This window comes from Mustela lutreola, chromosome 13 (genome assembly GCF_030435805.1).
Source record: "Mustela lutreola isolate mMusLut2 chromosome 13, mMusLut2.pri, whole genome shotgun sequence".
Taxonomy (NCBI): domain Eukaryota; kingdom Metazoa; phylum Chordata; class Mammalia; order Carnivora; family Mustelidae; genus Mustela; species Mustela lutreola.
The window spans coordinates 82315259-82329540 of record NC_081302.1 but is presented as its reverse complement, the minus strand read 5'-3'; the positions used below and the strand labels follow the sequence as shown (position 1 = coordinate 82329540).

The 14282-nt window shown below is 37.8% G+C and overlaps 1 protein-coding gene across 2 annotated transcripts in view; it reads right to left on the bottom strand.

Moving 5' to 3' along the window:
- MIPEP (mitochondrial intermediate peptidase) overlaps positions 1 to 14282 on the bottom strand; it is a 170314-nt gene that overhangs the window by 64139 nt on the left and 91893 nt on the right. For both annotated transcript variants that reach the window (XM_059143887.1, XM_059143889.1), the window contains exons 15-16: positions 12901 to 12975; positions 10031 to 10150 (exon numbers count right to left, since the gene is read on the bottom strand). In XM_059143887.1, the coding sequence (XP_058999870.1) occupies positions 10031 to 10150; positions 12901 to 12975 (195 nt within the window). The remainder of the gene's footprint in view (positions 1 to 10030; positions 10151 to 12900; positions 12976 to 14282) is intronic.

Below are 14282 nucleotides of genomic sequence, written 5' to 3'. Positions count from 1 at the left end.
TCTTTATGTTACGTCACAAGAGGATGTTTTCTCTTTGATATGTCTGACTAAATTTAACACAACTTCCAGCTACCATAATGAGAAGGTCTGCTATAGATAATTATACTTAATGTGAATTATATAAATCTCTTCCATATAATTAGACATTATAGACATAAGTCTCAATAGAAATCAATCTCCAGGGACAGAAGCCTTTTTGAAATGATGCATCTTGAGCATGTGGAAGCCAATCAGGTATGCTCCCCGAGAAGCCTGTAGCACATGCCCACCCAGAAAGATGCACAGGCAAGCAATGTGTAGAGATCAGACCCATTCCCATCCCCCCATGCCTCAAGCAAAGTACAACTCATTTGCTACTTGTACTCAGTGTCATACTGGGCTGTCATGAATGTGTTCCTGGATTTAAAAAACTGGAGCTTTTCAACGTGGAAGGAATAATATTCACAAGAAACGTGCCTTCTTTTCACATTCTTTGTTGGTGTTTGTTCTCACACGAATAATGACCAGATATCAACATGTCATTCAATCCCAGTAGAGTGCTTTCTTAAAGTATTCTTTTATTTTAGCTTTAATCAAGACAGGAAATTTTAAATTAAAATGCACAAGAAAGAGTCTTCTCAGACATATTATTATGATATTTTCATGAAATAAGGACAGGTCCTCAGGACTTTCTTGTTCTGTACATATCAGTGTTTTCTTTTTTCCTTTTCCTCAGATTTATTTATTTAAGAGTGTGTGTGTACACACGAGTGGGGGAGGGGCAAAGGGAGACAATCTTCAAGCAAGCTCCCCACTGAGTGGGGAGCCAGACTCGGGGCTCTATCCCAGGACCCATGAGATCAAGACCTGAGCCAAAACCAAGAATCAGACACTTAACAGCTCAGGTGCCCCCACATGACTGCTTTCAACATGAGGTGGGTAAAGGACCAAGAAGGTCTCACTGGCAGCAGATCCGTTCAGAGAATACTGTTATTCCCAGAAGAGCTGCATTTGAGATGCAGTTTGACCAGCAAAGCTCACAAATCTACAAAGTTAGTTCAAACAGGTGAGACACAAGTGAGTCATTAACAAATCTTGGGAAACTGTAGTCTATCAGCAGAGTCAGTTGTTCATACTTTGAACTTGAAAAATACTCAGGAGGACAGAACAGAAGGGTCATAAGGCTAGAGCAGGTTTCGCCCCAGACTCTCCTAGACACGACTGTCTCTCAACTGCTCCAGAGTACTGGAGTATTACAAAAATAAAAACACAGCATTTTCTCCTCTCTGAATTAATAATGGGGGAGATACATAATCATCTAGAAACAAAATATTCTGAGAAGAGATGGTCGTTAAGATGTAAACAAAACATTATGCTCTGAATAGAATGAAAGTGGTAACAGTACAAGACCAGATTGTTGGTTCATGCTGTAAAGTTGTCCTCTACAACCAAGCAAGAGCTTTTTGGGTTCCTCGCAAACTAGGGCTAAAATAGCAAGAAAATTACAAATTAATTTTGTCCCTATATTATACAAACTACTTTAGCTCTCTCGTAAATATTACCAAATTGCTGACATAATAAGGCCATTTATTCACTTGAAAAACAAGCATCCATTATTCATTGCAGAATGTTAATGGAGCTTCCCCTGTCAAAGAGTTGCATAATATAAGTGCAGAGTTTGCTAAAATATGACCTAGTCGGGGCTAATGCCTAGAAATGAACCAAGAAGACTTTCATGGTCAGCAAGCTTGGGAACACAGCATGAGAGACTCATCATGTTCATTAGCTCACTGCAGATGCTGAGGAGCCCCGCAGTAGAGAAGCCCATTTCATGTTATTTAAACGAGTCCTCTCAAACATAACCAATGGGAAACTTTATTCCCAAGATGAGCTATTAATGCACTTAGGGAGATGTTACATGGACACATTCATAATCAACATCTAAAAGTTCAGACCACGTTACATACACATAATTTGTGCAGTCTCTATCAACATTATGAAAACTCATCAACATTATGAATAGGTTATTATTTTTAAGATTTTAATTTATTTATGACAGAGAGAGATAGTGAGAGAGGGAATGCAAGTATGGGGAGCTGGAAAGGGGGAAGCAGGTCCCTGCTGAGCAGAGAGCCTGATGTGGGGCTCGATCCCAGGATGCTGGGATCATGACCTGAGCTGAAGACAGATGCTTAACGACTGAGCCACCCAGATGCCCCGTAGGTTGTTGTTTAAATTATTTTCTCCTTTTCTCATGGTTTCATTTGAGGGAATAAAAGGATTCATTTGAAAGAAACACTTTCTGGAGATAAGTTATAGGAAAATTGTCACTCTTCCGGTCGGTAAGGCGGAATGCTCTGAAGCCCCCCTCCCTGGTCAATACTCATGTTAAACCCGCAGTCATTCTCCATTCTCCATTTCCTCCATGTCCACGTCCAGCTAACCACCAGAATGTTTAAACATTCTGCCTTCTACAATTGTCCCATCTACTTCAGTCTTACCTTCTCCACGGCCACTTTCCTCGTTCAAACCACCAGCTCTATCCTGGCCCCTGAGTAACTTCCCAACTGGTCTCCCTAAATCCATTCTTTACCACGTATGTTGCAGCCAAAATAACCTCTTAACATTTAGAAATATCTTCTACATACTCATTTCCTACTACATACTACTAAGGCAGGGAGAATGATGAAACTATCAACATTATACCCACTAATAAATTTAAGAAATAAGACACTTCTAAGACTTCTATGATCCCACCCATTGCTCCAGAGGTATATACCATCCGAACTTTGTGCTTACTATTCCTTCACTTTTCTTCATAGTTTTATTGCTTATGTATTTACCTACGATATTGAACTTAGTTTTGCATTGTTTTGAACTTTATTATAAATGTATATATATTTTTTTTTTACTTGACATTGTGCCTATTAAATTTAATTGTGCCCGTATCCCTCAATTTCCACTGAATAGTATTCCAGTCAATAAATATGACACAAAGTATTTACCCATTTTCCATTGACAGACACTTGGGTTCTTTCCAGAATTCTACCTCTTCCTTTTTTTCTGTGCACAAACAGTGCTGTTATAAACCTTCCTATTCTTTTTTTAAAATTAATTAATTAATTTGACAGAGAGAGAGATCACAAGTAGGCAGAGGCAGACAGAGAGAGGGGGAAACAGGCTCCCTGCTGAGCAGAAAGCCCGATGCAGGGTTCGATCCCAGGACCCTGAGATCATGACCTGAGCCGAAGGCCGAGGCTTAACCCACTGAGCTACCCAGATGCCCAGACCTTCCTATTCTTAACAAGACAACACTAGGTTGGATATATAAGTTGTGTTGCTGGGTCATAGGGAATGTCCATCTTCAGTGTTACTGATAATGCCCAACTGTTTTCCAAGGAGGCCATACCAAATGTGCACACCTACCCAGAGATGTTAAGAACTCCTGTGACTCCACACCCTTATCAACACTGGGTATAGTCAACTGTCTTTTTTTTTTTGCCAGATGGGTGAGAATAGGCTGCTAACCTAATGTGGTTTGAATTAGCAGTCATTGATGAATTTGGAGGTCATTTTATATGTCTCACTGCACATCTATGCCTTTTGCCCATTCAAAGAACTTCAAATATAATCCTTTCAGGATGGTATATTTTATGCTATGTGTTTGTTTTTTTTTTTTTTACCATAATGAAAGTAAATAACTAACTAAAGAAAATATCCCAGTAATAGGTGTTGAAAATACCTACTTCCAGTCTGTAGCTTTCCTTTCACTATTTTTTACATTTCTTTTGATAAACAGAAGATTCAAATTTCCATATAGTTGAATTTATCAGTCTTGTCTTATGACTAATGCCTTTCACACTGTAAATAAGATATAAAATAGTCTGAGTAAGTAAAACAGTGGCAATCAGAAAGATATCCTTTTGTATTATCTTCTAAAAATTTAAAGCTTTACTTTTTTTACATTTTTTTTTTTACATTTGGGTCTTCAACCCACTTTATATTTGTGTGCAGAATGAGATCAAGATACAAGTTTTGTCTTATCCATATGGATGATCAATCCTTACAGCACCATTTTTAACAAAGACTAGTCTCTTCTTGGCCCACAGCTCTACACAGCCACCAGTTTAGGCTCAGGAGTCCATACATGTGTCAAAGCCACATTTGGGCTTCTGGTTCTGTTCCACTGGCTCTGTTCTATTTGTCTGTCCCACACCGTCCCACTACCTCAGCTCCTACTGCTTAATTGGACACTAATCCCAAGTGGGCAAGTCTACCAACTTGCTGCTATTCTTCAAAACTGCCCTTGCTGTTCTTGAGCCATTGCTCTTCCATATAAAACTGTACAGCCTCAAACAAACCAACCAATAGAATTACATTAAATTAATTGGAGAATAACACATTAATTGGAGAAAAAAATTAATATCTTTTTGGTATTAAATCTCTATAAATATGGTTCAGTTCCTCATTTATTTAGGATTTTGAAAATAAAGACAATACACTTTTTATTTTAAATTTTTTTTCACGCTTTTATTTAAATTCCAGTTAGTTAACCTACAGTGTACTATTAGCTTCAGATGTACAATATGGTGATTCAATACTTACATACAATACCCCATGCTCATCACAGTGTGTGCACTCCTTACTCCCCACCATCTATTAACCTATTTCCCCATCCACTTCCCCCCAGTAATCTTCAGTTTCTTCTTTATAGTTAAGAGTCTGTTTCTTGGTTTGACTCTTTTTCTTCTCCCACTGTGTTCATCTGTTTTGTTTCGTGAATTCCACATATAAGTGAGATCCTGTGGTATTTGTCTTTCTGTGACCGACTTATTTCACTTAGCATTATACCCTCCATCTCTATCCACATTGCTGCAAATGGCAAGATTTCATTCTTTTTGATGGCAGAGTAATATTCCAGTGTGTGTGTGTGTGTGTGTGTGCACGCACACACACACACACACCCCACAGCTTCTCTATCCATTCATCAGTTGGTGGACATTCATCTCTTTCCATAATTTGGCTATTGTTGATATTGTTGCTATGAACATGGAAGTGCATATATCCCTTCAAATCAGTACTTTTGTATCCTTAGGGTAAATACCTAGTCATATAATTGCTAGATCATAGGGTAGTTCTATATTTAACTTTTTGATGAACCTCCACACTGCTTTCCACAGTGGCTATACCAGTCTACAATCCTACCAACAGTATTAAAAGGAACCTTTTAATAAGAGACTCTTAATCTCACAAAACAAACTGAGGGTAGTGGGGGGAGGGGGATAGGGAGAGGGTGGCTGGGCTATGGACATTGGGGAAGGTATGTGCTATAGTGAGTGCTGTGAAGTGTGTAAGCCTGACGATTCACAGACCTGTACCCCTGGGGCTAATAATACATTATATGTTAATTAAAAAAAATTAGTCCTGGGGATGTCATGTACAGCATGGTGACCATGGTTAACAATACTGTTTTGTATATATGAAAGTTGCTAAGAGAGTAGATCTTAAATGATCTCACAGGAAGAAAAATTTATAACGGTGTGTGGTGTTAACTGAACTTACTGTGGTGGTCATTATTTGGCAATATCAACATATGCCAAACCACTTTATGTTGTACATCTTAAACTAATATAATGTTGTTAATTATATCTCAATAAAATTGGAAGAAAAAGAAAGCAAACAAACAAAAAACAAAAAAAAGATTCCCCTTTTGGGATGCCTGGGTGGCTCAGTTGGTTAAGCGGCTGCCTTCGGCTCAGGTCATGATCCCAGCGTCCTGGGATCGAGTCCCACATCGGGCTCCTTGCTTGGCAGGGAGCCTGCTTCTCCCTCTGCCTCTGCCTGCCACTCTGTCTGCCTGTGCTTGCTCTCGCTTCTCTCTCTATGACAAATAAATAAAATTAAAAAAAAAAAAAAAAAAAAAAAAAAAGATTCCCCTTTCTGGGTACATGGGAAGCTCAGTGGGTTAAGCCTCTGCCTTCCACTCAGGTCATGATCTCAGGGTCCTGGAATTGAGCCCTGCATAGGGCTCTCTGCTCAGCAGGGGGGCTGCTTCCCCCTTCCCCCTCTGCCTGCCTCTCTGCCTACTTGTGATTTCTCTCTCTGTTAAATAAATAAAATCTTTTTAAAAAAATAAAAAAATAAAAAATAAAATGTTCCCCATTCTCTGCATCCTTGCCAACACCTGTTGTTTCCTCAGTTGTTCATTTTAGCCATTCTGACTAAATGAGTTGCCAACTCTTTGTAATTTTGATTTGTATTTCCCTGATGAGTGATGTTGTGAATCTTTCCATGTGTCTGTCATCTGGTTGTCTTCTTTGGAAAATATCTATTCATGTCTTCTGCCCATTTTTTTTTTTTTTTACTGGATTATTTGGTTTTTGGACATTGAACATTATAAGTTCTTTAAATATTTTTGGATACTAACCTTTTATCAGATATGCCATTTGCAAATATCTCCTTCCATTCCATAGGTTGCCTTTTAGTTTTGTTATTTCCTTCACTGTGTAGCAACTTTTTAATTTGATGAAGTCCCAATAGCTTATTTTTACTTTTGTTTCCCTTGCCTCAGGAGACATGTCTAGTAAGAAGTTTCAATGGTCAGGGTCAAAAAGGTTACTGTATATGTTCTCCTCTAGGATTTTGATGGTTTCCTATCTCACATTTAGGTCTTCTAACCATTTTTAATTTATTTTTGTATATGGTATAAGAAAGTGGTCCAATTTCATTCTTCTGCACGTGGCTGTCCAGTTTTCCCAACACCATTTACTGAAGAGACTGTCTTCTTCCCACTGGATATTCTTTCCTGCTTTGTTGAAGATTAGTTGACCATAAAGCTGTGGATTCATTTCTGGGTTTTCTATTCTGTTCCACTGATCTATGTGTCTGTGCTCGTGCCAGTACGACACTATCTTCATGACTACACCTTTGTAATACAACTTGAAGTCAAATTGTGATGCCTCCATGTTTGCTTTCTTTTTCAGGATTGCTTTGGCTATTTGGGGTCTTTTTAGTTCCATACAAATTTTAGGATTTCTTTTCTAGCTCTGTGAAAAACTACTGTGGTATTTTGAGAGGGATTGCATTAAATCCATAGACTGCTTTGGGTAGTAGACATCTTAATTATATTTGTTCTTATTTTAGATTTTTTTTTAGTAGGTATCTCATCCTCTTTTTATTTCCACAATGGTATCTTTAAAATTGTTTTTCAGTTTGTTGATGATAAACAGAGATGGAATATTAATTTTTATACATTGTTTATCCAAAAAAGTTTCTAACTTCTCATTAATGTCACTAATTTATGTATACATACTTGGGATTTTCTCAGCAAACAATCAATCATCTGCAAATAATGACGGTTTTGTTACTTCCTTTCTAACGCTTTTATTTTTTTCTTTTCCTGTCTTATTGCCCTGATGAATGCTGCGCTGAAGAATTCCAATGAGTATCCTCAACTTATTTTTTATTTTTATGGAAATGTTTGTTATAAGCTTGGTGATGAATTGAATGAGAAAATGCAGAAGTTTCTAAGTAGGAAGAAAAGAATACTTATGCAAACCTTAAACAAGCTCTGTTTCTTTGAAAAAAACAAAAAACAGAAAAAGATGACAACGACAACAAGCCTTAAAAGTCTTTCTTCAGGATGCCTGGGTGGCTCAGTCGCTTAAGCCACTGCCTTCAGCTTAGGCCATGATCCTAGGATGGAGTCCTGCATCAGACTCCTTGCTCAGCGGGGAGCCTGCTTCTCTCTCTACCTCTGCCTGCCACTCTGCCTGCTTGTGCGTGCTCATTCTCTCTCTCTCTCTGACAAATAAATAAAATCTTAAAAAAAAAAAAAAAAAAGAGTCTTTCTTCTCTAAATGTAGCTATGCTTCTTCTAAAGACCACTTAAAACAATGTACTCAAAGGGCTACGGCTACTGACAATAAACAAAGGAGACAATACCAGCGAAGAGATAAACCTGTATATTTTCTCAAAAGGAAGAGTCAGCTTATCCTCATTACCACAGATTTTCACTAATATAGAAAATCCAGAGCTCAGTAATACACGGCCTTAGAACAATAAATTACATATAAGGTCAAAAATAGGTATGTAGCATGACTATCATTATATATTTGGGGCACATGACTAAGCTTCTAAGACAACCAAAACTACTCATATGAAGTTGTTTTTTTTTTTACTTTTCTTTTCCCTCAAAGTTTTATTTAAATTCTAGTTAGTCAACACAGTGCAATATTGGTTTCAGAGGTAGAATTCAGTGGTTGATCATGTACAAACAACACTCAGTGCTCTTCACAAGTGCTTCTTAATATTCATCCCCCATCCCCCACCCATAGTTCACTGAAAAATAACCCTGTGTAGCCATCACAGAGGGCATATAGAATCTTTCCTTTCCTCCAAAAGGCTCCTTTGTGCCTTTGTACTCTGGTGTCTGGCTTCTTTCTTTTGGCATATTTCTGAAATTCATCCCTATTTTTTTTTTTTTAATTTCTTTTCAGCGTAACAGTATTCATTGTTTTTGCACCACACCCAGTGCTCCATGCAATCCATGCCCTAATACCCACCACCTGGTTCCCCTCAGATTGTTTTTCAGAGTCCATAGTCTTTCATGGTTCATCTCCCCTTCCAATTTCCCTCAACTCCCTTCTCCTCTCCATCTCCCCTTGTCCTCCATGCTATTTGTTATGTCCACAAGTAAGTGAAACCATATGAAAATTGACTCTCTCTGCTTGACTTATTTCACTCAGCATAATCTCTTCCAGTCCCGTCCATGTTGCTGCTAAAGTTGGGTATTCGTCCTTTCTGATGGAGGCATAATACTCCATAGTGTATATGGGCCACATCTTCCTTATGCCCTTCAACAGACAAATGGATGAGGAAGATGTGGTCCACATACGAAGTACTATAAAGACAAAATGCACTGTTACTTTACTTGTCTAGTCAATGTGAATTGTTCCCACGTACGTTTGAGTATCAGGACCTGAAGATCCACTGGACAATTAGCCTTAACTGACGAGCCTTTCCTCAGCATTTTAAAGTTTACGAAGTATCTTCAAATTCATTCTCTATCAAACTGGCTAAGCTGGAAGAATATAAACTAGGCCCTGCCAGTAGCCACCACAACACCTCATCAGGGCTGCCTGCCTGAGAACAAAATGAATCCCAAAAAAGACAGACCGGAGAAATGGAAAGAAAGAAAAACATTTCGAACGAATGGTGTGTAAGAACTAACGAGATCCAACTTACCTGAAACCAAATACACCCTTGCACCTTCCAGTTATGAGACTCAATAAATTCCCTTTTCAGCTCAAGAAATAGGAGTTGGGTTTCGACCAGCTGCAACTCAGAGTCCTAAGTAAGTGTCAGTCGCATTGCTAACTGCACCAGCCAACACTCTCTCTGCCACACCCAGCCTCCCCCCAGCATGATTTCATGAACCCCAACGCAACCTAAATGATCTCAGAGAAAACAGGTAAGCCTCACTATAAGCCCCAAATATGGTGATATTATCTAATTTACAGGTTTGAGAGTGAAATTCGAGGTTCTCTTGCAAAGCAAGTAGAGTCTGGCACCTAGTCTGGCACCGAGCAATCAATAATGCTCCCACTTTCTAATCTGGCCATACTAAGTGAGATAGGATATGCAAAACTTCTATTATAATCCCTGATACAAATAAGTACTCAACAAATGTCAATTTCCTTTGCAATGAAAATGATTAGGGGCTGATCATCACATTCATCTTACACCACTAACCATCTTTACCATTATAGGAAAATAACAACAAAGAATACAGACTAACTCCAATGACCATTTTCACCTCCTACCTTTCCAGGAATCCAGAAACACACTGCTAACAGGAAGAAAATAAGCACATGTAAATGAGATACTAACTGGGCCAGGCAATTTCCAGCATTTGTCTGTTGGAAACCTTGACCTACATGTAGGGATTTCAAATTCTGCAAGGGGAAGATGACCATGACATACTCACTCTGACAGAGATACTAACTGGATCATTCAGTGGCACACAATAGGATCAAAATGCAAGACTCACAGTATTTGGAACGTATGGCAAGCCATAAAATTTCTCCTGTGTTTCCCTGAGAATGTCTGTGGTTGATGTCCTCAGCGGGTGCTTCCCATGGTAGATCTGATCCAGAGTGGCATAAAAGACCTAGACAGATGAAAATGTCCACTTAGCCTTGGCAGTCCATCCTTCCATCTAAGACGTGATGGGCCAAAGACATTATAAGCATACCAGAATAATAATTACACATACCAACTGAAAACATTTACAAATTCAAGTGTATATGGCTTGAGACATATTTGTACCACATTTAAGACCACACTGATGATGAAAAGGAAAGCTTTCAACCGTTTTATGATGAAGGAGATTAAAAAAATTTTGGATACTATCTGTAAGGTACTCTTCATGTACAATGGAGTAAATTAAATTTGTGACCACAAAACTGGAATTTGGCCCATAGATATCTATAGATATACATAAAATATATGGTTAGAAATATGAAAAAAAATGAAGTTACAACTTGTGACCTTCTGATCTCATAAATCCTGTTTGGTCTCTTCCTTGAATCCTGCCATATCTTAAATGAGGGCAGTAAAATGGTCCGAATCCCAGTTTTGTGAAAAGGGACAGAATGTGAAATAGATGGGGTAAGGTGAAGAAAAGGAACAGCAATCTTTCATCTGGCAAGTACAGATGTTCCTAAGAATTCTGGTGCAGCTGTTGCCAAATCTGGAGCTAGGGCCAAGCTGGCCCCCACATCCGGTGCTGGGAGATACCAGGGAAGCAGCTGCCGTGCATGGGTAGTTCTGCCTTAAGGAGGTGACCAGGAGAGAATGATCACTCACCTCTGAGGAGAGGACACAGGGCATTGAAACATGATAGAAGAATAAAGCATTAGTTTGAACATGAAATCTGTTGCTTATGAAGTTCTGAAAACTAAATTTTACAGAGCAAATCTGAAGTAAAGATAAAGGGCTTTTTCACTGGAACATTTGGCTTGAGTATTAACACTGTTTGGAGTTCACCTGAAGCAAGGAAGTAGAAAACTTGCTTTATTTTAAAGAAAAAATTCTGACATGCAATTATGTTTCTGATATGTATCTTTCTGATTTAAAAATGGAATTTGTAGAGAATGTGCAGCTGTTGACTTAAAAGAACAGAGGATTAGTTTGGATAAAAGAAAAAATTTAAATGACCTCTAGCTCTTGGCTTCATCTAGATATAGAATTATGGTTCTAAATTATAAGTCAAGTTTAAACCTTCCCTAGAAAAATACAGACATTTCCTAAATATAAATATTGCTTTACTCTAACTGGTAATCTAAACATATAGCTAAATACAGCTCTTTCAATTCCATATTCTATAATGAGTAACAATGCATAAAGTAATCAGAGAAGCCAAAATTACTCATCCGCATCTTGTCTATATTCTAAGAGAGTAGGTTATTAGGAACTGCAACTTAAATTCTAACTTCCACTAAGGTGTTTTGTTTTTTGTTTTTTCTTTGCCAATCTATAAACAAATCGGAATTTAAAAGTTTCATTCCTATAGTTAAGACTTCCGCAAATGAAAGGCATAAACATGGATTGAATTTTTTAATGATAAAAACAGAGCAAAATAAATGAAATGTGCATGTGTTTCATGCTTATTTGCTGATAAAACAAACAATTCTAAAGTGATGAGCCTATTTGCCCACCGAGGGAGACCAATAGCCTTATAGCAACAGAAAAACAGGAGCTTATTTTTAAAACAATGCACAAGAGGAAAAAAATTGCAATTTTAAGAACATTGTGTATACCCCCTTAGAAACCTGGAACAATTCACTTCCTTTCCACCCTTATTTGTCTGCACTGTACAAGGGGGCTATTGTGGAATAGGAAAGCTGGCACGGGTTGCTGCTCTGGCAAGAATCTGCCTCCCTCTCCTTTCTCTTCCTCTGTCTCTTAGGGGGTTATTCGTTTGGGGGGGAAGGAAGGAAAGGTTGGTTTTCCATTTTAAAGGAAAATCTTCAGAACAAATATTCAAAAAGAAAGCCACAACCCAGGTTTTTAAAAGGTAGGACTTCTACTATAGATATCAGCAAATTGAAAGACTTTTGCTGAGTAATGCTAATTTTTTAAATAATTCAGAGGTCCTTCTAAAATTACATTGATATGCAGAGACATTAATATAAATCAAATATAAATAAACAGTTTTTCTATAGTGTACCTTTTCTTCAAATATATATTTTAAGGTATAACATAAACAGAGTTCATAAGGGCTGAATTTTACAAAACCATAGAGCAATTAAATGGAGCCCACACTTTTAAACAGGTAGCTGGATCACTATAAAATGAATATTGCCTGAGATGAAAGATGGGTGTTTGGGCTGTGTTTACAGAATTCTCAAGACCCGATGAAGAGTAAGGATTCCATAAACAATCTCAGGAATTACAAGTAACCGAAACATCTGGTATCATGTAGACCTGACATCCATATGGTTCCTAAGATCTTTCTAGTCTGTATCTGGAAACCTAGAAAACTGGCTTTGAATATTATCTAAAACTAACAGTCACTATTGTTTAAACCTCACGTCAAAACTAAAAAATTTTAAAAAGATACAAAGGGACATAAAATATAACATGGTTGCTGAAATGTATGATTTAGAAGTCACGTGCCTTTCCCAAGCTTTGATCTTCCCGACTGAAAATGGGAAATAACCTTATTTAACATCCACTTCACAAGGATAGTGTGAGGACTGAGTGAGTCGGTTTGGGTCAAGTTCTTTGAACTCAGATGAAAGATGTCTTAGAAGCATAATTATTATAATAAATGTGTAGCACTGGCAAGAATTTAAAGTTATATATTTATTTTGAATAATCACTCTGAAAAACTTCAGAACAAAGGTACATACATACCTGAAGTTGCATATCGGCAGCAGCACACACCTTTTTCGATTCACAAAGTCGAGACACCATATTTTTGGGCAGTGACTTGAAAAACAAAAGAATACATATGTGAGTAAGTTGTTTAATAAGTCGCTGCACTGTGTGCTTATGGGGTAGGAAAGTTAAAAATGACAACAAACGAATAAATGAATTACTGAATTTAGTCACGGCGCCTGTCAAATTAGGGTCCATACAGGAAAAATACAGCACTACAGGGAACTAAGATAGTGGCATAGATCTTTTAAAATCTGTTTAAAACCTTAGAAAAGAAAAAAAAAACCTAGTAAAATTGATTGCTTTTTCTGTTCTTTGTTACCAGTGAAAGCCTGTTCAAGTGCTCTGTTAACTTTTAAATGCACCTAATAACGGCTGATAGGAATAAAGAAGTCAAGTGTGGAGAAATAGATGATAATCCATGGTGTCGGCCAGTATTAAAGCTGAACTGATATCCTAACAAATAACCATAATAATGAATTGCACACTCTTTTATTCTCCAACCTGAAAGAATTGCAGAGCTTGGAAACTCAGTTTAATGACCCTATTTGATATAAGGCTTCCTCCTCTAGACTAATTAGGCCTAATCACATAACATCACATATTCGCTTAGAAAGCACTAATAATGTAGTCAAGGAAACACTTCAGTCACCTTACTCTACTTTAACATCATTAATATTGATCTTTACTGAAGAGAGCTACCACTTTATACAATTCTATGTATAATCTAAATGAAGCTAAAAGCCCCTCTACAGGGAAACCCATCCCAGAAGACACCTGGGGCAGGTTCCTAGCACTACTGTTGTGTAAATTAACCACCCACAAATGACCACCGTGAGCTGTCTGCTGGACAGGGGTCTGGGCACTACCATATTTACATGTATCCCCTTAGAGTGCCCAGCCTACAGGAGACACTCCATAAATCTTTCCAGAAGGAACGAATGAACACTAGAATGATCGTTTAAGAAAGGCTTAAGTGAAAGCCTACAGCAGTACATGATGAAGGCTCAGACAACAACAAAGCCTATTCTCTCTTCTTCCTGTTTGGCTATAAGAAAGGCATACCAGGCAAAAAAGGAAATTTTAAGGAATTAAGACATGGATTGAAGGAGGTTATACAGTGTAGATTCTGACACAGGTGGAAAGGCCTGGGGCTTTCTCACACCAGGGGCAGCCATCTTGTATAAAACAAAAATTTCCTCAGACAGAATTTTTAAAAGTCAATATTTAGTTAAGTCATAAATGCTAAATGCCTCTATCAGAATGCTCAATTTCGTTAAACCTCACTTTATATTATATCTTCAGCTGACATGACTTGTGCTATACTTGGATTGTTCATGCCTTGCAAAACTTTAATA